General features: G+C 36.5%; 1 protein-coding gene across 1 annotated transcript in view; it reads right to left on the bottom strand.

Annotated features, from left to right (window-relative positions):
• Positions 1-4,298: 4,298 nt before the first annotated feature.
• Positions 4,299-26,826, bottom strand: part of LOC310899387 (uncharacterized protein) — a 147,915-nt gene continuing 125,387 nt past the window's right edge. The window contains exons 12-13 of the mRNA XM_083835708.1: positions 19,367-19,413; positions 4,299-8,349 (exon numbers count right to left, since the gene is read on the bottom strand). Coding sequence (XP_083691834.1) covers positions 8,074-8,349; positions 19,367-19,413 — 323 coding nt within the window. The 3' untranslated portion in view covers positions 4,299-8,073. The remainder of the gene's footprint in view (positions 8,350-19,366; positions 19,414-26,826) is intronic.

Genomic DNA, 26,826 nt, shown 5'->3' with positions numbered 1-26,826 from the left:
CATTCAATTTTTTCTTATGAGGAGGCAAAATGATATTCAAACAAACCTGAGTCAGGTCTGACAGTGCTGTCACTATGTTTGTGTTCCTGATGTACTGTCTGAGAAGCCAGGTAAACTCTCTGCACTAGAACTCCTGCAACCACTTTGCCAATGCTAATTTAGGCCAACTTAAACTGGCAGCTTCTTCACATCTCTCTCTGCCATGCTGCAGTAACTTGTATGCCTGTATGCTCTGGGTGTCTGCACAGTTGCATTACTTTATAGCACATGCAGATCTTGCAGTTCTATAGGAACTCTCCTGTGGGATCCTCAAGAGCACTATGGTGTTTACATGTCTGCAGCAGCTGGCAGCAATTGAAAAGGATTTTCAGGCTCTCCATTTGGAATTGAGAAATCTCGGTTCTGTTATCTAACCTTTAGCAAAGTCCTTCTTGGCGATCTGTCTCTGTGTGGTACTGAAGCTGAGTAAATGTCAGAGACTCTCAGTAAATCGCAGAATAATAGAAAATTCTAATAATAGAGGTGAACGGAAATCGGAAAGATTATACAGTCCATCTCACCATCTTAAACCAGTATCAGGTCCAAATGGGCTATTCCAAATATTTTTCACGTGTGGTTTTAAATTGCATCTGTGGTTGAAATTCCACAACATTTCTATGTGGTACTATTTCAGTGCTTGGCTGTTCTCACCATAAGAAAATGTTCATTATGCTAAACCTAAATCATTAGTGCAACTAGAGACCATACTAAATAAATCATATAATTCATATACAGCTTGGCAGCTTTTTCTTGCAGATAATTGGCTTTTTTTTTCTTTTCTTTTTTTTTTTTTCAGAATAAGCTTTGTTTCTTTGAAAAACCTTCAATTGCTTTGATTTTTGTGTTTCTTTCATACTGGCTTTTTTGATGTGAACGAGATTATTTTTTTCCAGAATATTGCTTTAATGATTTACTTGCTGCTACATCATTTTATTAATGAAAAGTTCTCAATAAAAAATTACTATTTTATTCCTATCTATTCTCATACTGCCCGCTGTGGGTTTGCACAAGAAAAATAACAATTTTTCTCCTTATACAGAGAAGAAAAATGCCTAGCAGGATTTTCACAAATGCCTTGATATATTTCTGAAAGTCTGATTTAACATTTCCATTTCTTTTAGGATTAGCAGTCATACAGGATCAAAACTAAGGTTTGAATTATTTACCTATTATACCATCTTTTATAATAGCAGGTGAAAAACTTATCTTTCCTATATCATGGATGGCATTACACATGTGCATGGCTTTCCCTCCCTTCACTTCCCTTCCAAACCAAAGCAGCCTAGCCCTATAATCTCTGCCTGTAAACTGCTCAAGTTTGAACAAACACCAGTCTCTCATTTCACAGGTAGTTCAACAATGATAATAATACAGCCAAACACTCCCAAGTCTCGTTTCTGAAATAAGCCAGTAGCAAATGCTTGCAGGGAAGGTATATAAAATAAGAAAAATAAAGATCTTTTCACCCCTGTGCTCTTCCATTTTCCAAAAATAAGATGACTACGGCTGCCATAGCTAATTGATTTGCTTAATCTCTCTCCTATTCCTATGTAATCTTTTGGCTACCACAGCTTTACAGGTGGTTCTACAATACAAGTATACATTTTGTTAAAAAAATAAATCAAAAAAATAAAAATCTGTTGTTTAATATCTTCTGCCTGGCATTATCCTATAACTAGTCACAACTAGCTCTTCCATTTTAAGAATTAATAAATAAATGTCCTCTGTAAGCACTGCTCCGCTACATTTTTAATTTCAGAATTCTTTATTACATCTCCTCTCAGTCGTCTCTTTCCATGCTGAAGTGCGTTAGTTCCTACAGCACAACTACTACTGTGATAATTAAATACCAGTGTAGCTGCAACCTAATTAGAGAAATGCAGACAGATAATTTCACTTTCAGCATGTATCCAATTTATCATCATATTATAGTAGCGTCCTTTTTGTAATGTCACTTTTTTTTATATATGTAACTGAATTCACACTTGTTTCTTCTAGTGTGTTGTTTTTTTTTTAAGTTTGGAATTAAAATGTATATGGGAATAAATCATTTCTGCTGTTGTTTTGCTAATGAAAACTTTGTAAATGAAAGCATTTGGCAACATTTCTAGATTTTTTATCATCTTAAAATGTTATTGCATTAATTGATTGAACACTTTAAGTTTGAAACCCGATCCTGTAGCAGAAGGTCAATATGTATATTGTGGCAGGTATTTGCATTAGTTGCTGAACTCAGAACAGTTATTTTTTTGAATAAAGAATTGTATAGCTTAGCAAAAGAGCAGGTTTCAGTGAACAAACTAGATTTTGGTTATTTGAAAACCATCTGTTTTCCTAGTATCTGTATTATTTAGTACTAAGTTTAAAATGTTACCTGTACTGAATAACACGATTTCCCACAAAGTTACAAAAAGTTGAAAATGCCCATTTCTTTTATCAAATCTTAAGGAGAAGGTATTGGGTATCCTTTGACTTTTTGAAGTGCGTATTTAAATCCCTTTGAAAGAGCTTATGGCAGTGCATGACTAACCTAATGGGTCTACAGTAAGTCAAGTGTACTTTGCTTTGTGTGTGAAAATCTATATGCAAGCACAATACACTTCTAGGCAGATTATCTAAAAAAATTACCAAATGTTTTAATTCTAAATATATGAGGACAAATTAGCTGAGCACCAGAGAAAAGCTCACAGTGTGGGGAAACACAATGCTTCTGACTCCAGCAGTGTCTACTTTTCACAGTTCTGAGAAAGGCAAGAAAATATGAACTCCAGAGGGTTTTTTATTTTTTTTTTTCCAGAAAGGTTATTCCTGGGTTAAAAAATATCACTTTTCTAGTATTTATTGTAATACAATATGATCTTCCCAGGTCCTTCCTTTTCAATTAGTAGAAAACTATACATATGAGAGAGTGGTACAGACCTTCGGAGGATTTTCAAAGCTCTTACTTAGGGTAATTTAGTTGACCAGACTACAGTTAAATGGCTAAAATTAACAGAAACAAATCTGGGCCATTCTGATGCAACACAGCAACAAAAACAAGAAGGCAATCTCAGATCACTTCATACAAAATCATATTGAGGTCACGGTCCGTAAGTTCCTCAATGCCTAATGTACAATGTGTAAATTGGCTTCAGAAATCCTCCAGCAGTCTCCATAATCTATTTCTCTCACTCCTCTCATTGCATTGCTCACTTGACATCAGGCCAGATATACAGGAAATCTTTTACAGTGTGAGCTTATGCCAGTCATGTCATAAATGGTGCAAGAAATTAACTTAGAACAGCATATCTCTTTCAAAGAAACCTTTCTCATTTTATATATCAAAAGACAAGCATCGCTCTCAGTGGGGGTGTAGTTTGTCTACTCAGGTATTCTATCATATATGGAAGGCTGTGTATAAATTCACTCCACAGATTCGTTTTCACAAGTGCCGGGATATGTATTTAATGTTAGGAGATGTACCAGTGTAGCAGAAGTTCAGATACTGGTCCATTTTAATCATGACTTATAATGGAGTGTTTATGTATAGGAACCTATTTTTAAAAATTAATGCCTCTGAGAATATGATAATCTCTGTTTTACCTAGCACAGTATTATCTTTAAAGCTTAACCTTAATGATCTCAAAGAGGAAAAGCTTTTTTCTGATACTACACAAGTAGAAAAATATGAATTCTGTTTTCGTTTTGTTTTTTCTCAGTAAGTCTTTTCCCTAAATTTAGTTATATAATCCAGGTTACATTGGACATGTTCAAAGAGAACAACTCTCTACAGGTGGTAGGTAATGAGGGGATTCCATCTACATTTTCTGTTGTTCACAGGTCGTTGAAGTATGCTGAAGAACAGATTTCATCAAATGTGAGAAGTTGTATTAGATTTTAATGGCTTCTTTTTAAAGAACAATGAACTAATGGTCGCTTTTCTTTCTAAATATTTGCACAGACGGTTAAATCACCAGAGCACTTCTGGTCAAATATTTTGAATTCTGCTATCTACAAAACAGTAAGTCATTTTAAGGAAGAGAGTATATATTAATGTTTTCATATGAAATTGATGAGAAAAGTATTTACATCTTTTCTAGCCTAATCAATCTATTTAAGCAATCTACTCACGTAAGTAGGAGACAGCTAATCATTGTTCTGAAGCAGAAGGTGCGAGTTTGGTAACAGGCATCCAACTGTCAAAAGCAGCTATCCACCTTTGAAACAGGACTTTGTTTTTAATGCCGACAAGATGGACAGCTGTAAGCCTCTAACCGAAATACAGGAAATTGAAAATAAATCCAAACATAGTTCACCTAAATAAAGTGTCTCAGTCTCTGGAACCTCACTCTCATTGCTTCCTACATCTCTACTCTGAAAGTTTCCAATTTAAGGGGAGCAAAATTAAGATATATTTGCTGTTTTATTAAGGAATGGAAACGTTTGTAGCTCATTGCCTAATTTACCATGTAACAGGATTAATGTATCATTTTGTACTGCAGAATATTGACTAGACAAAAATAGTACATAGATGTGTGCTAGGATTTGAGGGAAATCTATGAAATTACAAGCAGCATCTGCCTTTGAGGGGTGGGTGGATTATATTTACAAAAATTATGCATGTTCCAGTAAATAAATAAAAATCTCGCTTAACGTTAGCTTCTGACTTAAAATTTTTTCTTTTCTAGCTTTCCTGAAATTATGTACAAAATCCTATTAATACTATGAAAGAAATACCACCACTAAGTTTATTCAGGTTTCATGCCTGCCATGTAAGGATAGTGAGCACATACATATTTCCAACAAGACAACTATTTAATACAATGTGCAATTGGCCAAACAGACATAAAAAAGTAGTACAAATTTTAGAATCCAAAGAGCAGAAAGAAATACTCCCCTATGTTAGCTGCCATATGCTTTTTAAATGCTCTTATATTACATGTATAATTTATTGTTTATAAAATTAACCATACTTCAGATTAAGAGAAAAATTAGGCTACCACAGTTTTGAGAAGGGATATTGAGACAAAACAATCCATGTACCTGACCTTTACATAACAGAAAAGAGTAACTATTCAAAACCCGTGTCTGGGTAGAGAGAGCATCTGCCATTTTACACAGATTAAGTGACAGAGGAGAAAGACAACAAAAATATTGACTAAAATAGATGATTCTCAATCCTTTTAAAGCTTTGCAAATACTGAATAATGAAGATGATTTCTGTAGTAACAAGAAGATGCCTTTCTCTTACATTCTTTATAAAAGAACGGAATATGGAACAATTTCAGAAATACTGTATGTCAGCACTTTGACAGCGGCCTATTGCCACAAAGTGCTGAAACAATAGCAAGGGAGATTTTCATCTAAACAGATGACTTGCATCAGTTTCTTTAGATTGGTTTGTCTTCTGTGGTACACTAAATGGAATTTAAGCAAGTCGTGCATACTGAACTTAAACTTAGACCTTGTTTGTCACAATGATTACAGATTAATTATGTTTTGGCTTTCTTGGGGTGAGTGGCAACTGATTAACTACTGTAAAGACTGTATATGGATGAACTGTGGAGTAATATCAGTCAATGATAGGCTTCGATTTGTTGGTTCCGTGGCAGCATAAATTCATTTCTTCAACAAACATCAAATGCCTGAAATTTCCTTACCCTGTGATATAACTGTATGACACCTTGGTATTTTTTAATTCAGTAATGCTGGAGGCCTCTTTATAATAAAAATAGAAGTGATTGAACTTGGATTGAACTTCCAAAATTTGGTATCAATATTAGAACATGGAAAGCAATCTTGCTGAAGCAAATGCAGGTGAGATATGGTAAAACAATACACTTGGAAAAAGCAGCATGACAACTGAGACATCAGAACATTATTGCAAAAAACTCTAAACTGAGTCTCAAATAATGTCTTTTTAGTTAGATAATGCAATATTAAAAACAATCTGTTTAAAGATTCCTGGTCCTAAGTTATGGTGAAAAAACAAAAACAAACAAAAAAACACCTTAAAGAATATCTAAATATTTCTTCTCTTTCTTTTAAACACAGATATTGACAGGTTCCCAGAACTGTGAAGTGGTATATGATGAAGAACAATGAAATTCTGAGAAGTTCCCCACCTGAGTCATGGTTGTCTGTGACTAAATTATTAATAAGAATTTTTCCCAAAGGAAAGGCATTGGTCAGTATTATGAAATTTTCATTTATCTCCCCAAAAATCAATTTCAGAAGAAAAAAAGCAAACCCAATCATTTTGGAAAGATTAAACCCAACCTGATATGACTTATTAATGCAAATCAAAGCATTTCATCCAATTCAACTTTTAACTCTGTGTTCTGTGAGGGGGAGTTCCATTTACGTGTGCTCCAACACAGACTGGAAGTCCTGTCATCTTATGTCTTGTACCAGCTGTTAATGCTGGAGCAGGTACAACACCCAGTGACTATTTTCTTCTGCCTCCTTCCCAGCAGAAAGGATATTGCTCACTTCTCCAGTAACTGCTTTTATTCATCAGAAATGACAGCTTATGTAGTTACTAGATTCTCCCATTGTATTTTTCCCCAGAAGCAGGACTTGGTATGATCTATGCAAGCAACCAGGCATTCTGTTAACTAATCATAGCAGCTAGGACGTTTTTCCTAACTGAAACACAAATGATCCAAGCTGAAGTTTCATTGTGCAGAGCTATATAGAATAACCTTCAGATGCCACCAAGCTAAGCCACAATGTTCTTGTGCACTGTTTACTTAAGGCAAGTTCTATCCCACTGTTTTCTAAATAAGCAGGGATGCATGGACTGCAGTGATCTGCAAATTGCTGCTACCTATTTCTAGCATTTTGATCCTAGCAAACTGTTCACTGACATCATGTCATTTCCCCATGTTATACAGCAAATGTTTTCAGTTAGCATGCATAATGATTTTCAATTTACAAAGAAGGAAAAATTACCTAAGGAAACAATCTTGTATTTTCATGCAAAAGCTTGACGACCTTTGCCACACAGGAAGGCACTGAACTGAGAAATCTCACCTGTATACCATAGCTAATTCCAGATCATTGGCTTAGAATCTTAGTTCCCAAAATATTTTCTTTAAACACTCTCATAACACAAAACAAAGTTTATAGATTACCAGATAACCAACTGATCTAACTTTGAAAAATAGTGTTTTCTGAAGTACAAACACATTGACCAATTATGCAGTTTAATGAATCTGCTACCATGAATCAGCAGCGTTTTCTAAATTAAGTCATATTCACTATAAAAGCCTCATTGTTATTCAGAACACTTCTCAGCTACAGCTGTAAGATTTGATTAAATCAATAAGTGCCTACTAGGAACATCTTGTTGAAAGAAAGCAGTGTGAAAATACTTGCCATGTTCACAGTGCAAGACAAAGAAAACTTCCACCAATAAAGTCAGAGCATGCACTGAACTCTGAGACTTTGGCTCTATTATAGCAGGGTTTTTTATAGCTATAAACTGCTAAAGATTGAAAAAAATGAATCAGAACATTTGAGATTACTGTACATACTGTCTTTACTTCTTGCATATCAAAGCATGTAAGGTGGTATAAAATTAACACACCACGTTACGCAACAAATCTGAGGTCATAGAATCACAGAACGGTGAGATTGAAAGGAACTCTGGAGGTCATCTGGTCCAAGTCCCCTGCTGAAGCAGGGCCATCTAAAGCCAGCTGCTCAGGACCATGTCCAGGTGACTTTTGAATGTCTCCAAAGAGGAAGACTCCAAAGTCTCCCTGAGCAACCTGTGCAAGCGCTCTGTCACCTGCACAGTAAAGAAGTGTTTCCTGATGTTTAGATGGACCCCTCTTGTGTTCCAGTTTGTATCCATTGCCTCTTGTCCTGTCACTGGGCACCACTGAGAAGAGCCTGGCTCTGTCCTCTTTGCACCTTTCCTTCAGATATTTATAGATACTGACAAAATCCCCCTTGAGCCTTCTCTTCTCCAGGCTGAAACAGTTCCAGTTCTCTCAGCTTTTCCTCACAGCAGAGGATCTCCAGGTCCTTAACCATCTCCATCACCCTTCACACATTGCTCATATTCAACTTAGCATCCACCAAGACCACCAAGTCATTTTCTGCAAAGCTGTTTTCCAGCTGGCCATCCCCCAGCATGTACAGGTCCCTGGGGTTATTCCTCTCCAGGTGCAGAACATTGTACTTCCCATCACTGAACTTCATGAGGTTCCTGTCAGACCATTTCTCCCATCTATCAGGGTCCCTCTGGATGGCAGCCCACACCTCTGGTGTATCAGCCGCTCCTCTCAGTTTTGTGTCATCTCCATAAAGTCCATGCTCATTCATGATATAGAGGAAACAAGATGAGTATGAATTTAGAAAGACATAACGAAGAAGAAACAGTTTCAATAAGAATTTTATTTTTGAATTTTATTTTGATCTGCAGTTTTCTTACCATTTATGTCAGTCATTAGGAAAATACGTTCCTGATATTCACTATAGAAACGAGTTTCAGGAATCACCACTATTATTTAAAAATACCTACTACTGGCTGCAGGTCAACCGGAGCTACAACACATTTCTAAGAGACTGGCATCCACATAACATCTGTTGCAGTGTATTGTTGCTATTACAATTACGGAAGACACAGTTAGCTTTGAGAAGCACTCTAGTGGGTAAGAGAAAAGAATGGAAGCATTAGGATCTTGCTAACAATGGCTTACAGAGGTACCATTCTAATATGTTTTAGAATCTCTTCCAAAATAGGGCTGTATTTTTCCAATCATGCAGTTTTTTCTGTGAAACTGAAGTGTATTTTCTTTATGTTCACTATACAGGATTTGAAGTTTTGTATACCACTTTCACGCCTCCTCTATTTTACTGCTAAGTTGCCTTACCCATTAGAAATTGAAGACAAACACAAAAGAAACATGGGATGCCTGTTACAAAAGTCAGATTACAAAAGTCAGATGATAAAGCTAGATCAAGCTGGATATAACCTTGAAACAAACTCCACACATATAGATAAACATGTACCTGGAAAAATATTTTTGTGAAGACTGAAGGGGGGGGTGGGGGTGGGGGGGGGGAATACAAAAAGAGACTGGCATAATTCAATACTAACAAAAATGATACTGCACATCATCTCTCTTTTGGTATTTCCAGGAAAGTCCAAGGAACCCAAGGAATACAAAAGTGATTACAGCAGTGCAAGGCTTATAGTGATTCTAATGAGCAGAGGTTGGCGAGCTCTTGGAAATTACCCATGATAACGGTATGAGTATTGATGAGGTAAATCTTTCTCTCTTCCCTACCCTAGCACTAGAGCAAGAAGGTTCTGCCATAGGAAAAGGAAGTCTTTGGAAATCAGTTCTTGATGCAGGATGACACCTTAGCATGGGCTACAAGTACACTGGGAGGAGCAGAACAGCTCAAAATGCATAAGTAGAAACCATTACACACACTTTTTTACGTCACAGTTCTATAAATGTTTCACCCTGTTCCTCAGGATGTATTATCTAGACCATTATAAGTTCAATAAACTTAATTAATGTGAACTACTTCTAGATAGATTGCTCTTAAAAATCAAGAATTTATGTTTCGCATGAATTAATGTCTACTTTTCCAGATCATGGTAACTTCTGTAGCAGAGATAAATAACAGAATCTGACGCAAACCAGGGAGTTAGAATTCCATTTTAAAATTTCATTCTAATTTAAAAAAATGTAACCTCCAGCAACTCTACTGTCACTGCAATCGACGAATGTGATAACCTTGAAACTGCAAACTGTTTCCTCAGTCACATCTGCTACTGCAATATTTATGAATTGCTTTCTTGGTCATAATAATTTAACTGCTACTGGTTTTGGCTGGGATAGAGTTAATTTTCTTCCACGCAGCTGGTATGGTGCTGTGTTTTGGATTTAGGATGAGAATAATGCTGATAACACACCGACGTTTTAGTTGTTGCAGAGCAGTGTTTGCATAGAGCCAAGGACTTTTCTGCTTCTGGTGGTGGTGCCCTGCCAGTGAGCAGGCTGGGGGTGCACAAGGAACTGGGAGGGGGCAGACCGGGGACAGTCGACCCAGCCTGGCCAAAGGGGTATTCCTTAACATATGGCATCATGCTGGGCAATTAATATGGGGTAGCTGGCCGAGGTTGGGGGTAACGCTGCTCAGGGATGGGATGGGCATTGGTCAGCGGGTGGTGAGCAATTGCATTGTGCATCACTTGCTTTGTATATTCTTTTATTATTACTATTATTTTCATTACTATTCTCTTCCTTTCTTTTTCAGTCCTATTAAACCATCTTTATGTGAATCCATGAGCTTTTACCTTTCTTTTTCCCCCAGTTCTCTCCCCCATCCCACTGCAGGCAGCGAAGTGTGAGCGAACGGCTGTGTGGTGCTTAGCTGCCCGCCAGGTTAAACCACAACATGTTATTACAGAGACAATAGGGCAACAGCATGTCGAATACTAGCTATCACAATTAATGCACAAAATTGTTAATTAAATACACTTTACGCATGTGAAAACTATAGTCATCATAGGTAATCACCGTGTACAAAAATAATAGCTATTATTGAAGCATTTTAATTGCCCTTTAATAATTAAATGTATGGGGTGTTACTTAAGTACTTTGCAACCTTCTAACACAACACAATAAACACACACACACGTATGTGCTAACCTATACATACAATATTTCTCCCATCAGCTAAAGGTCCATGCTATTTTCAAGATGAAAATGCACCACAGCCCTCTCTAATGAAGGGGGACATTTAATTTTGTCTCCCCATTTTACACGCGAGAACAGATGAGAAGATGAATGCTCTGTGTCACAAACATGACATCTGTATTAACTTCACAATACCCTCCAGTAGTTAAGACTGTTTTCCAGAAAGGAATCAAGCTCAGGGATGCAAATCCTAACTGCTTTATGGCTGGTCCTTGGAGTGGGTTTCAAGCCTGAACAGAGCCTCCCTCTAAGGTGCACAAAGGGGAACAGGCCATAGGGACTGGGACCCTCATAGATCTGGCCAGCAGGAAATGCACATGGATACTCTCAAGTTGCACCCTTGTGTATGTGCCTGACGAGAGCTGTAAACTAAACGACCAGAAGTCAGTCTGGGCTCAGAACCCACTCCTGGGACAAGCATTTAGGATGTGAAAGCTCAGATGTTCTGAAGCATAGCTTTGGGCTTAGTCATCTAAATTACATCTAGGTTTAATCTTAGATATAGCCTTGATTTTTGTTTCTTAGATCTGTCCATCATACACTTGCTGATCTCAGGAAAAAAAAAAAAAAAGACGACAGAAATCCCACACTAATCCTAGTGCCATTCATAATTTCCAGTGAGTACAATTTGCATTATTTATAAGCCACTTGTGAAAGTATTTACATGAATTTAGCTGAAAAAGAATTCCACTGGAGCTGCCTTCTGCTGCTTCTTATAGGATGTTATTCTTTAAACATACATAAGTAATACAAACACTGATCTGTGGCCAGGCTTCAACTGACTAATAAATCATGATTAAATTGCAGTAGCATTGCAGTTGTCAGACATCTCAGAAAGAACCCAAGCAGAGTGGGGATTGCATCTCACTCCCGATTGCTTTCACCTTTCTCAGTCTTGCACAAAATATTACAGTGGATCCTATACCTAGACTGAACAGTTATAAGCTCTCTCAAGATATTATAGGCTTCAGGCATATTTCTTTTCCTTTTCTCATTTATTCTTATTTCTTTGAAATTGCTTATAGCTACACAGACATCATGACTGGGTCTTGAAATTCCAAGGGGTCAGTACCATGGCTTGGATCCACACGTAAATGCTTCTGGTTCTCTAAGAATTTGATTCCAGAGCTTTAGCTTAATACCAGAAACAGTGCTGTGTGACTTCATACAAGAACCAGGATGTCCCTCTAAAACTGGAGTGACTGCTGATTACGTTCTGTTCATGTGAAAATCAGGTAGACAGAGGAACACAGCTCCCTGTCAGATTGTCTGCCACACATCAAGTGTAAATTTGAAGGCTTAAATCTAAGTAGCTTGCAACAGTTCTAATCTTCCTTCTAGGTCTAAGCATCTTTAGATGCTGATGACTGTCCCTTTAAGAGCAGTCCCTGAAGTACCAGTCTTTTTTAATTTGCTATAAGTAACATGATACATAGTATGATACAAAAATACTGCCCTGACACACAAATACCACCCTGGAAAAGTCATTATGTTATTAAAGTTGATTTTTAATACCTGCTTGTAACTAGACAAGATTCCCCGCCCCCCATTCCCAACTTCATATGCCTTTGTGTTGTTTTTTTTTTAAATAAATTTTAAAAATTAGTACCCTATTGTAGGAGCCTGAAGAGAGCCGTCTTACAGAGTTATCAGACCATTTCTATCCCAAGACCTCATTGAACAGAGTAGAAAAGCAGTCCACTGTTTGAAACTATACAATGCGCAGTTCAGCCAACATGATAGGTCCTAATTTGCTTTCTAAACCAAGGAATGAGATCTAGCCTAAGTTCAGTTCACAAAAAAAACATGAGCATACATAAGTAGAAAACCATCTCCTTGTTTTCTTCATGGAGGGAATATTAACTTGTGGTTATTAAAAATAATAATAAATTATGAAATCAGAATGATCTATTTTATTGATATCAAATACACAAGGAATATCTCATATAACTACAACTTTAGCATTGAATGGTAAGTTCTTTGGGGGAATAATAAAAGGAAGTTTATGTGTTTTAAAATTAGCTCCCATAAAATTATTCACTACATTTTGAATGAAATGGCTTTAAATGTTGTTACTGGAAAACAACTACTTCTCTGGATAATGTAGCTTTGAAGGCACAGGCTCAGATTTTTGAAGAAACTAGGGGAGTTAACTTTACAAATCCCATTGGAGCTTGTGTTTGCATTAATTTTCTCCAGCCTAAATGCTTAATGCATTTCATATTAATCAGTCTTTCCTATCTGAAACATTTAGATCTTTATTAGAAATCATGTTTGTTTGTTTTTTCCCTAAATTTATAATTGATCCTGTTGACTGAGCATGTTAAATGTTAAAGGTGATAACAGAAAGGTCCTCTGACTGATCTGTGTCCTCACCAGAATCCTAAGAGTGAGTGAGAATGTGGTTTAAAGACAAATTTAAATAACTAGGCCTGGAGATGATTCAAACTCCTGCTATAGTTTAAATATTCACCCCAATTTCCTTATGCCAACTGTAACGATCTTACAGACTGGTGTACGGAAATACTGAACCTTTCACAATCAGAATTTCTAATGAAGTTCCAGGTGTTCTGCACAAGACTCAACCAGCTATTTGCTCTTTTGATGGTTCATAATTATGCTAATCAATTATGCTTAATAAAAAGGGCTTTTGTTTACATATCTACCATTTTGCATGTGCTCACTCAGAACATGTTTTGGCAAAGCACTTCAGAAATTCCTTGTGAGCATGCCCTTATATGCAGTATAATCTTTGGCATTTCATCAAATATCTCTCATTTTTAACCATATTCTGTAACACGGTTGCAAAGTGACACTTGACAGAGTGGCTGTTCTAATTTACTTTAAAGAAAATTGTGATAAATTGAGCTAATATTAATTTTCTGCATTCAGAAAGGGTAAATCCAGTGTTCTTGTACTTCTAGCTTTTGGCTATTTTGTCTGTCTCGAAGCATAAACTTCTCAGGAGTCCCAAAAACATGAGTCCCCATGCAAGATTTACTAACGTGTTTCCTGTACTGCTAAATATGTTATAATAAAGTAAGAAGAACCAATGGGTCATCTAAAATATATGCTGAAAATAGAAAATAAGCAATGCAAAGACCTCAAGCTTTCACCTTTTTTTTATGAATGGCTCAAATGAAATTAAAAAATATATATATCAGCTTGATAAAAGAGGTTATATATGTTACACATAGATACAAAATACATGAAACAACCAGTGTGGGACTCAAGAAAAACAATTTAGTTACACTCCTATTTTCTGTTCACCACTTCCTTATGTTCACATTACAGTGCTTATTTTCAATTGTTTCTCCTCAGCTTGCAGGTGTACTACACCACTGCTGTCACGAAGAACACTTTGACATGCTGTTCTAAGCACTGCCTTCTCAGTATCACAACCCAATAAAAGAAGCAATAATGCTCTGACAATCTTTGTAGCTCCAGAAAAAAAAAAGTATATATATATAAATTTTTATACGTGCAGTTGAAGGCAAAAAGTGTTTATATTTCATCCTTACCCTTTACTAGTTTTTTTCATTTTTTTCTACACACAAATAGATACCTGCAAGGAACAAAACAATAATATGGAAGAATGAAAAACACAATGTTCTGTTTCTACAGTGCAGCTTCTATCTCTTTGCAGTATGAGTATCATGTACCTGTGTGGCTAAACAAATATAAAAGAAGCAACAAAGAATTAAAGTGAAATCAAGAAGTTTCACTTCCATCAAGGAGAAATGGGACAATCTGTGACACTAGAGGATTTCCAAACCAATATCTTTCAACTCATTTTTTAAACAGTATTCTCAAAAATTTTACTACTAGAAAGCTTAGTCTGACACAATATGGGCTTAGAGTGGTGTCTAAGGACATTTTTCCTTCTTTCTGTGTTTACAGGGCACCTAATGAAACACAGACATGTTCAAATCCACCAGACGCTGCTATAATATTAAACAACAATTGTTTGTACTGTACAATGAGACACCTATTAATAGACAACGTGAAGCAATTTAGAAAATTATGCAGTGTTATTCCCACCTGACTTTTTTTTTTTTTAACCCTGAAAACTTGGCTTTTTAAAATAATCTTCATCTCTCCTAGTTTTTAGCTCCTTTTGTTTTTCAATTGTCTTGCAAAAAAAAAAAATGTTAAATTTTTAGCTTTAGGCTACCATCTGACTTCAAATACAAATACATATGTATCTGAAAAAAAATGAGTCATCGTGCTAGATTTCTCTGATTTCCCCCTGGGTTCAGAGTTCCCAAAGCTTAAGAGTAGTCCCTCAGAGATATCTAAATTTAAATGAGTTGAATTCTAAGAGACATATAAATTATGAAACATGGAGGTTATTCTTAGATCTTCAGCCTTTTTAAATGTTCTTTACTGCAGAAGACTACTTTGAATGGCCCTTATAGCATTTACGGTGGTGAGATCTTATTTTCTTTTCATCTTCTCTACCTATCTTTCCATGAAAGATATCTTTCATAAATAATCTGTGGTCATTTTGCCTTCCTCATTGTCTTACTTTCTGTCAGAACTTGTCCAAAGTGTGATCTGGGATACTTTCCTTATCTTCCAGAACTAACCTACATAGTGAGTACTTGAATTCCTTCAGATGTAAGATGCCTTTTCCACCGATGTAAAGGCTTGTATATACCATCAGCATATTAAGACCTACAAATTACCTACCAAGAATAAGACAACCTTCAGTCCTACTTCATGTACTGGTACTTATGTATTCAGTATCACCTGTCATAACAAGACACAGATATATGAATGGGATACTGATGACTAACATCTTTTTGCACAAATAACTATAAACATATCTTTTTCTGACTTCTATGTCAGACTGTTTAAAGAAGTATCAAAATTTATTCCTGGTAAATAAATGACTGAGAAGTTAATAGATAATGGTAATAAAATGTAATAGAATAAAGGAAAAAAACACATTCCCTAGCCTTAAGCCATCTAAATGGAAATCACACAATAAAATAGAGATGGCAAGTCAGTAACAGTTGTAGTAACTAGAAAATTATTGCTACCTAACAACTCTTGACAGACAATCACCACAGAATATAAGAATCAGTATCTACCATATTATTTTGAAAATATATCACATCATTTCTTCTGCATTTATTGCAATTTAATAAAATATTCATGACTTTTCAGATAAATTTGTGATGCATCACTGCAACTAATACTAAAAATGAAATCACATATTTGTTTACTTTTGTACTCTAATTAAAAAAATATTAAAATGTGAAAATATTTCATTCTTGAATTATGGCATACAAAATATGTATTAGCCTGGTAAATATCCTATTTTTGCATTTCACTAATTGCCTTTGAAAGAAAAACAGATGGGAGGCGTTGGTTACCAGAGAAATTAGTCATTGAATTGTTTTTTGGTTATACAAACACCGAAGTTACATTAATTTTTGAAAGTTGTAAGGGAAAAATTACATTGTAGGTAGATAACTCATCTCAGCAGCAGATTCTTCTTTAATTACTAAATTTTGTCATAAAACACTGGAAAGAATTTCCCTTTCTTCTTGGAAAATCAATATGATTACATCTAAGAGCCAGGGTATGCTTGTCTTTCAGAAAACTATCATACAGTTGTATTCATCTTACAATCTGAAGTGAAGCAGGAAATATTTGTATCTTTTTGTAGCTACAAACTAAGTGTTTTTATGTATTTCTTTGCCACAGGCTTTGCCACAGGGGAAAGAGACATGAAGGTCAAAGAAATCCAAGCAATGAAACACATTTTGCTAAAGCAAATAAATCACTGAATGCATTTTTAACCTTAAAAAACATTACATGACTTTTACCAAGACTACTCCTTAGCAGTTTAGATCCATCATTTGGCCTCCAGTGGATGACAGGAACAGAAATGATAGAGCTTAGCTAAACAAACGTGGAGTTGATTGATAACAGAGATAGGTGATTTGATCGATTTATGAGAAGACAGAGTGTTCAAGGCATCACAAAAAACATTTTGTGCAAGAAAACTCCAAGAGGCTTACAGAACTGTGAATATCGGGGTTTTTATTTCCTACAGTATCACACAGTGGGATTACAGGAATTTTGTATGAAATAGGAAATGTATGGAGCTGGAGCAGAGGTTAATAAAGAAGGATGCTTTGGATACAACACATATGAGGGCTTTAAAGTTTCTTTCCCTTATTTTCATACCAACAACATGAATGAAAATATTAAAAATTATCTGTTCAAAACTATGCCATGAGGACAACTGTAACTCCACTTTCCCGATCTCACCACTTTCTTTATCTGCCTATTACCATACATTCTTTATTAAGCTCTTTACTCAGTTAATAATATTTCAGCTAGTTCCCACTTTCTCTAGCTTCATAGTAATTTTCCCATGTGTCATTACAGTGTATATTTTACTACTTCGACATAGTACTACCTACCACAAAAGCTCTGCCTAGATCACTTATCAAAGAAAGTTAAGTTAGATATTTTATGATATCCCATTTTCCACTTCCCCACTTCTTTAAGTATTTTTCTTTCAAAGTTGGTAATACCACCTGGCAAGCTGGCCTTTCAACCTACCAAATAAGTGCTTGGGAATAGCCCCTTCCAACACATCAGACCAATGAACTACAGAAAGATGTGATTGTTTTAAAACTCATCCTTGTGTTTCCTTCATTTTCCTGAATTCCCAGTTAATGGCTTACAGCAACAGTATAGTGGGGACACTGTGAAGTGACTAGAATTACACTGTAGTTCTCAACTCCTGACGGAGCAGACTGTCCTCTGTACTTCCAACTTTATCCATTATACGATTCATTTTTTCTGACCTAGCCTTGAAGAATTTCATTGGAAACAAATGAACAGGGGAGACAAAAAAATCTAAGCAAAGATAGTATAAAAGAAAGACCAAAAAATCTAACTCAAAATGTTTCTTTGCACATCAAATTCTCATTTTATATAGTCTGACTGAAATGTGATTTCATAAATAAATTTGAGGTTGAAAATATGTTCTTATAACCCTCATCAATACAAAATACAGTTGGATTTTTTGGAAGTGGGGTTTGATCCTTATTTCCCAACTGAGGGCTGACATATATATCTCATTTTACTCATTTGACATTACTTTGGTTTGTTGTGTGAAATTAAAGAGGGCTTCTAGCCATAACAAACAGGAAAAAAAGTAATGTCATCATTAATAACTCTTTAGTCAGAATACTAGGAATCCCTGAAGGAAATAATTGGTGAACCAGTCAGTAATAAATATCTTTCACCAGCCCATTTCTCAAGCTTAGAAGGACCACTGAACTGTTAAGGGCCTTGGCCTGGAGGAAAATAGAGGTGAACGTGCAGCTGAAAGACTAACAGTATTCAGGACACAAGTCTGTCTCTCCATGCCAAGTTAGATGGAAGCTGTTGCAATGCTGTGGTACTAAGCTAGGGTCATTTTCCAAGACTTCAGATCTCAGCTATGTTTTGCAATAGGTGAGCTCCAGGTTGTATGCATCCTATGTACTTTTGGATGAAGAAACAATACATCAATTTAAAAGATGTTATGCCATCTCTCTGTAATTAGTTACTTGCCTCAGGCTCCTGAAGAAACGTCTTCTAACTTTAACTTCATTGCACTCTCTTGCAGGGAGAGCATTTCAAACACACGAAAGAGGTCAGTATAAAGACTGAAAGATTTGTGAGGATCCACACAGGAAGATTTTAATACAGTAATGACTGTTATCAACAGAATGTTACTCCTCCTAACAAACCACAAAGAAAGACTACAAAGCCCTTTCCACCTCTAAACAGACAGTGAGGACAAGAAGTGTTATTATCATGTCATCCACCTGTATGGCTAGCCCCAGTAAGAGAACCCACGGGACAGAGTCCAGGAGAGAGCTTGAAGGTACAATTTACCCATAACTAGTCATAGCAGGCAAAGTAAAAAGTGTGAAAAATGAATGATTTGACATGAAATATTTTGGCACTGCTGAAATTAAACAAAAAGGTAAAAATTCATTTTGACACACTCCTGTCAAAAATAGTGTTAGAATTAATGCAGTCCCACAGGATAGTTCAGTTTTCTTTAGAAAAATACAGTTTTGTCAAAATTGTTCAGTGTGTTACTTTTCATCCAGATTTACATCTGTGGCAGCAATTCCCTCTTGTTATTAATATCATTCTTCCAGAGTATCCATCAGTCTCAAGAAGCTTCACTAAGAAGACTAAGTATTATCCTCATTGCCCTTGTTTCACAGATGGGAAAAGAGATGCATAGGTGGGGACAAAGGATAACTGACACCAGGGCACTTCATCAGTGGAAACAGATATGGAAACATAACTTACATGGTATAGCTGGAGGACTAGGTCATGAAGGACTGCCACAGCTGTCCCATGATCAAGCCACCTACACCAGTGAGGCTCTTGATTACTCTGCAACCATTTCCACATCACTGTGTCTTCAACACTCACTGACCACTTAGAGTTCTGACTACAAATCTTGTTACACAAGCCAGCTACTCCCTCACTACTTAGATGAGGATACGCATATAAATTATTAATGGATTTTGCTTTAAAAAATAAACAACCTGTTTTCACCATGAGAAAAAGGAAGAAGACGTACTTACTAACCACAGCAAAGGCCATCTACAGCTGTATATCATTGTTCTTGGTCCTGTAAATGAAACACATCAGAGGAAATGTTGTCAGGATCCACAAAACACAGTACCTCCTTCTAGCCATTCTCCCATCCACCCAACCCTACAACACTCCCAAGGTCAAAGTTCTCAGTGGCACTCAAGCTCATGCAGGTGCTGGTGGTCAGATGCCAGGACCATGCTAAGGAATTCTAACAAATTAACTGTGTGGATAACTCTACAGTAGACCACAGAAATGGCTTGGCACTATTTGCTAGTGCAGAGTATAAGAATTACAAGTTCAGTATCCAAAACCATGCTCCATAAGAAAAGCTCTCCAAAACCTGCACTTCTCTAAACCTTAGTTTTTTTGCGGACATGTCTCAGCTTTCCATGGTGAAAATCCCATAACAGTGGTAGTATGTCCATATGTCTCTGCTTTTATTGTCTTTCTATTTAGACTGAGCCATTAGATACATTTACACAGTGCATTGAGTTTTACAACTCCAAACTTAGCTAGGTCCATCAGAGTTACTTTTAATACTGTTAGCTATTGCTTTGACAATACTGTGTCTTAATTGACTATATTAAATTGTTCCATTTTTCTATATAAAAATTATTTTGTGAGCTTTCCCCGAAGATCCAAGATACCTTTAGCCATTTCACAAATGTTATGTGTACTAAGCAAACTAGATCAAGACACTGTTTTCACCAAGTCCAAGTTTGTTTTCCTCACGATGCTTTTATTTGTTTGGCCTGTAAATAAATGTTCTAGTCCAGTGCTCCTTAGAAGAAAACTGCCTTAAATTTAAATCATATCAGAGGTTGAAAAAAAAGAGAATAAAAATTATCAAATTACAGTATCAGGGTAGCTGAGAGGTCTGTTAAAATCAAGACGTTTCAAACTGTTCTAGACCATACAATTTTACACTATCACTTCTCACTGAGAAAAGGCTGATATGCCATTACTGGAGCCAGTGGGGAATATCAGACACTGCAAAGTAAAAAATGTGAAATAGCAAATAGTGAGCCTTCAAACAGCACAGAAGAAATGCGTGTAGAACTGTCAAATGAAACCCCAGGGAATACTGTATTGAATTATGAAGCCTTTCTTAGCATACTACTTATAAGGCAACACAAAATTCCATGGAAAAGTTGGACAAGCTAAAACCTTCTGTGGGGCAAGAGAGTAAGAAAGATTGGATATATTTGACTACTCTTTCCATCTTCTTGAAAAAACTACTTTTCTGATATTCTTATCGAAAAATTCCTTTCATTTTTTGCAGTTGTAAATGAAAACTGTTACATTAATCATCTCCAATGAGTACTCTGAATCACCATTCTTTTGGATGGTGACATTATTGTTGGTCTCATTCGTGTCTAGCTATGTTTTGGTTGCTAAGGAATACAATGCATTAATTAGAAATTACACTGCCAATTACAGTGGAAAAGATCTAGTCTTTACTAACATAACTTATAAAAGAACTTTGAGAAAAAACAGAAAACAATTAAAAATTAAGAACAATCCACTGTTTCTCAAATTCCTTAAAGTTTGCTTTATGACATTGACTGTTTTGTTTTTGAAAAACTGCAGAACAGAATCATAGAATCATGGAATCATTAAGGTTGGTAAAGATCTCCAAGATCATCTGGTCCAACCATTCCCAACCACCACCATCACCCACTAAATCATGTCCCTAAGCACCACGTACAACCTTTCCTTAAACACACCCAGGTACGGTGATTCCACCACCTCCCTGAGCAACTCATCCCAATGCCTAACTACTCTTGCTGAGAAGAAATGTCTCCTAATTTTCAACCTGTACACCCCGGGCACAACTTGAGGCCATTCTCTCTTGTCCTGTTGCTAAGCCACTGCATTGAGAATGTGCATCAGTTCAAAAAGAGATTGTGGCTTCCTATTACATTGTTTACTTCATCAGTAGAAATTATAAAATCATCAGCTAACTACAAAATGTGTAGAAGACAGCAGGATTGTCAGAGCTTTTTGTTCTTAATAAAGTAAGATTAAGTAAAATATTTAGTATGAAATGTAATAATAACCATTCTTAGCAAAAATTCAGTTCAGCAAGTGAGTAGAGGAGGAAAAATATCCTTTTACATTTTCATAGTTTTGGCTCTATATTTAGAAACGAAGAAAAAAAAAAAGCTGGTTTTGGCAGGCTGCAATAGGAAGTCAGTATTCCTGTTTCAAGATGGACACACCAGTGGTAAGAGTCTTTGCTAACTGTTAGAGCTCTCTACAGCCAGTCAACTTCATAAACTCATCATAACCAAAAAAGGTGAATATTCTGTTAATACTGTTAATTTGTCTGCCATGCTCAGAATGATTTTGCAGATATCTAAGCTTATTATTTATTTAACTTTCATGATATGAAAGTCCCAGTGACTAGGCATAAGCAGTATAATTACGTTTTCCACTATGCACCTCATTGTGATTTACAGCAAGGACAAATTCACAACACCATTCTGACTAGTTAAGTCTTTCTAGAAAGGCCTGATGCCACACAGATCAAAGGAAATGGTGGGAGCTCAGTCGGCTTCTCAGTCCAGCTCCTTTTTTTTTTTTTTTTTTTTGCAGTATCTGCTGTGGGCAGTCCTGAACCTACACAAAAGCTGACCTTTGCGCAAGGGCTACATCCATCATGTCTAAGTATCTAAAAAGGGTAGCTGCTGGAAGCACAGTTTCAGCAGAAGCCTGGCTCTTAAGCACATGCTGTCTGAAATCCCTACTCATGAATGTCATGAATGCTTAGCATGCAGTCATAGCAGAGATCAGAAGTTGTTTCCTCATGACACTTGGAGAAAGGGTAAGAACCTAAGTCTCTTTCTCTCCAGAACTGTGCTGATTGCTTGGCATCAGTGTCATGTTTCCCACCTCTGAAACATCAAATTATTTGTTGCAAAAAGCTCAGTCCAACCAGTACAGATCACATTTTCCTTGTTAGGTTACTCTCCCAGAAGAGAGAATATGAGGTTTACTTCAGTCAGAGAAGGCACTGAATATTCATCATCCAGACCTTATGGCAATTATCAGGCTAAAAGCAAAAAGGGAGCTCTAATCAGTTATTTGAAAGAAAGAATAGAAGACTCAATGTGCAACCCTAAGTGGTGTGTCTGAGAACTAAAACAAGATCTGGGAGTCAAGAGGATATTCAGCCTGTCCCATTGGCTACCCACAACTACTCATAGTTAACACTCCTAGTCTAAGTCTGGTAGGTCCCATTCTGAGAAGCCTGAGGGTCTGCCTACATGGGTGGATGTGAAGAGACAGGAGAGAGCTTTGGCTGCACCCTGAGCTCCTCAGACATTACTATACTCAGTAAAGCTTGCAGTAGGCCAGCGTTGTGCTGTGTCGCATTGCCAAGACTGAAAAATAAATCCCAAATAAATCACTGAATGATTTCGGCAATGCCGGACTCAAAGGCAGTGTGTTCTTTCTCCACCTCTTACCACTGCATGTAAGCTCAGGCATAATTAGACTATCTAGTGGTAGGCAGCACTATCCCATATTCCATTAGTGGATGTTACCTTTCCACTTAATTAAAGAAATGGAGGGATTTATTGCAGAGTCAGGCTTAATAATCAGTCACTGTAAATGTATCTTGGCCAAAATCCCATTGCTTAGCAGCAGTAATAACCTTGCATTCTGCATCGCTTCTAGGTTAATTGACACAACAAATCTAATAACTTTAATCAGGCCAAAAAATACTTTGTTGACAGCAGTAACTAAAGAGTTACCATGGTTGCTGTTTCATGAGTAACTAAACAGCTTTTTTTTTTTTTTCAGCCTGTCTTCTTAAGCAAGCAAGGTTTATATTTCATCCATATAATACAGGGAAGTGGCAATATTCACTTGTTTGTCTGTTGGTCCCCTCATAATCTTTCAAATTTTTTAGAAATCTTAATCAAACTGGAAAAACAGTAACAGGCTGAACAGGTATCAGAATTTTGCAGTGGAAGAGAGCAAATCTGCAGGGATAAGCACAGCATGAAATCACTTTCAGCTACATTGCATAAAGCCTGTGCAGAGGGAGGCATTCTGAGCGTCCCAAGCACAAGGAGAGCTTTGACTGCCTGCAAGGGACTGCTAGGAATCTGACTGCAAGACATGCATCTGTAACAAACTACTCCTTGTTTGTTCCACTGGAAATAAAGCTGTGAGTAGACATGAAGACAGAAGACACATCCCCTGACTGCCATCTCTGTCTTGGTGAGGCACAGGCATTGAACGTTATGCCATCAGCACATCACCCACAATGCCTGAGCTGAGGAGGGCTGATGGGGAGATGGCTATGTGGCTAACGGATTTCTGGGAGATTTCTCTTGTCGCTGGATCAGGCTGTTTGGTAGATTTTCTCAGCCTGGCCATAGCGCTGGGCTGATGTAACATTTAGTGAAAGTAAAAGAGTATTGAAAGATGTCAGAGAGAAAGATGGGGAAAGAGAAGGCAAACAGATAACATCTTCTAATGTCCACTTCTTACAGCAAGTGTAAAGAGAACCGAGTCTTTGGATCTATAAACTACATCAGCAGTTTAGAAAATGCAAAATTCTAAAATATAGCTATTTTACCAGGATAAAAGACAATTTGTTTATTATTTTTATTTTTTCCAATTTTAACAAAGTGCGTGTTCTTTCAAGCCACCCCATTTTCAGAGGTGTGATGTATATGTGATTTTCCTTTCATGTCACCTGTTAGGACTTTTAATAACAGAAATTTAAACATATGAGCCTTGCACTGAGCTTATTTTGGTATGATTTGATATTTTCCAGTCACAAACCATCTCCAAGGAGAAATTCAGCTGCTTACTGTAAAGAACATTAAGAACATAATTGCAGTTAGCATAAAAGAAATTTTCTTAACATGAGAAGTCAAGTTGCTTAATTGCAGTAGAAAACTTCAGGACAGAAGACATAGAAAAGAAATTAAAAGAAAGATAAGTATTTTCTTCTGGGCAGAGCTGATCATTTCTAACATTGCCTCTGTAGTTGGAAAATGGGCATGCTTGATTACAGTAGTGTTACAGAAAACTATTGTTGCTACTACCTTCCCATGAAATACTTAAAACTGCTCACATGGGACTGTGAAACATCCCCATCCATAACTGGGAAATAACTGCAGTTCCGGTGATAACCACAGATGTTCTAACCAGCAACTCCACAACATTAACAACAAAAAGTGATGTTGCAAAGACCATTTATGGTCAAGTGTAAGATTATCTTTATTTAAGAAAAACCACAAAAGATGAAAGTTTACTCTCACATCTACATTCTATAGCTTGAGGATATCTGATCAGTCTTTCCAGCAAGTCAACTACTTCTATCATGTTGTCCACTAGACCAAAACGTCCTCCACATTCTTAAGGGAACTTTTTGTCTGATATGATCCCACTTGTACAAGTGTTACTCTGAAATCTGTAGGGCTTTGGCCATAATTTCACCAAAAAAAAAAAATAAGTTGTCAAAGCAGGGTTTAACCATTCCCTTATTCCCTTCCTCCTCTCATTTGAACTTTTTCTCCCAGTTTAATCCATTTCTCCACACATGCTTTATTATTGATTCCTGTACAAATTTTTTAATAAACTTGCTCAGGGTCACTTCCAACTCTCTCTGCATCTTAATAATATCCTGGACATCTCCCTCTTTGGCTGCTGTTCAAAAATAAAATGTCACAAATGGTTTTAGCTCTATTAGGTACAGGCTGTGTAGTCAATAGCAGGAAGCTCTGCAGAATTTGGTCTAGAAAGACAGCAGCTCTCTGAATAATCCCCTCTTTGAGAATTAGTTATTATTATTATTATTTTAAACTCCAGGAAGAATCTCTAAATCAATAAATTATTCTCAGCAACAATGAAATACACTGAGGTGTCTTTTAAAGACACATATATATATTTTTTTCCATTTCCTATGTGCTAAGTGGTAGCTGAGCTCACTGGAATTGATACCAGACATTTCAGTTTAGCAGGGGTAACAGCCTGCTCTCACTGAAAGAGAAGGTTCTGCTCCTCTCCTTTCACACTCCTCACATGCCCTTACTTCTAGATTTGTTTCAGGAAAATGGTAGAAAATTGACAAACTACTCCGACAGTTAAATACTAAGTGAACAGCTTAGCTGGTTTATCATGCAATCAGAGAATTCAGTATAAGGGAGGCTGGAGAACCTGCACATGGGAGCTGGAGGGGAGGAGTAGGCAGTGGGGAAGGAAGACTGGAATCTCTCTTGAGCTGTTGGCTCAGCCAATGTCTTCAGAAGTTTTGTTGTTCAACTTCCTACAAAACAGCAAAAGTTTTTTTTTCACTTGGACCATATTGAATGAGTCACAGTGGGACTGCTCTTTTTCCTAAAATTCCATATAAATCTGTCCTAGCTTTCATACCATTCAATTTATGAATGTAGTAGAGAAGACTGTAAAATGGCATAAATTCACAATCTGATCAATTTGCAGGTCCCCTATATTATAAACAGAATACTCGCAAAAGCCACAAAAACTTCATGAAGATGCAATATTTTTCCTTCCATTTCCCTTTAAATTTTTCCAAAAAAATATATTTGCAAAATTTATATTTGCAGTGATCAAGGCAGTGTATATTGCATAGTATATCTGCATTTTCACAAATGTATATCAAATGGAGTGAACCCTAAACCAGCAGAATCTTTTGATCCTTCAAATAACAGAAGAAAATCCAAATTCGCCAGTGACACTATCACTGTTCTCTGATATCTCCTGGGACTGATTTTCAGAAGGTTGCATTTATCTGCAATTTATTTCTGCTTGTAAACAATGGTCTGTCAGAAAGCCTGCTCAGTAAAAAGTGCACAAGCAGCACAGAATCATGAATTAAACAACACATTTTAATTTCTAAAGTCAGAGGGAAGCATGTTATATTGCACTCTTTCTCAGATTTAAAACTCTATTTCACTTTCCTGTAAGCTGGTCATTAAGTATATCATCGTTATATATATGAGAGAGAAAAGAACAGAGTGATAGAGCCATGACTAAAAAGCAGAATAATGTGCAACAGAGAAAAGACTTGGAAATTTTTATGTGCTGAATCACATCCACTGAATAGAGTAAAATATGAATATTTGGCTATAGAAAAACACTATAGCTAAATGTTCATATTTAACTGTATTCAATTGGTTTCTTTTACTAACACCTGCAAAGGCCTTTGTTGATCTTACAAGCAAGGTGCACCTTAGTAGTTTCCATAGGCTGCTTAGATGCAAGAAGAGAACACATTTGTTTTTAAGACAAAAGCTGACTAAAAAGATGGAAAGGCCAGTTAAAATTTCAGCAGTGTTGCTTATTCCGTGTCCAAATTATATTTTAGTTGAATTTCAACAAAGATGCAACTTGTTGCCATGACAACAGCTGAGGCAAGAGGTATCGACAAAAGAGAATTTGCACTCCACATAAAGGATGAGCT

This window comes from Anser anser (genome assembly GCF_964211835.1).
Source record: "Anser anser genome assembly, chromosome: 4".
NCBI lineage: Eukaryota > Metazoa > Chordata > Aves > Anseriformes > Anatidae > Anser > Anser anser.
The sequence above is the reverse complement of the archived record's forward strand: the minus strand, read 5'-3'. Positions and strand labels throughout refer to the sequence as shown.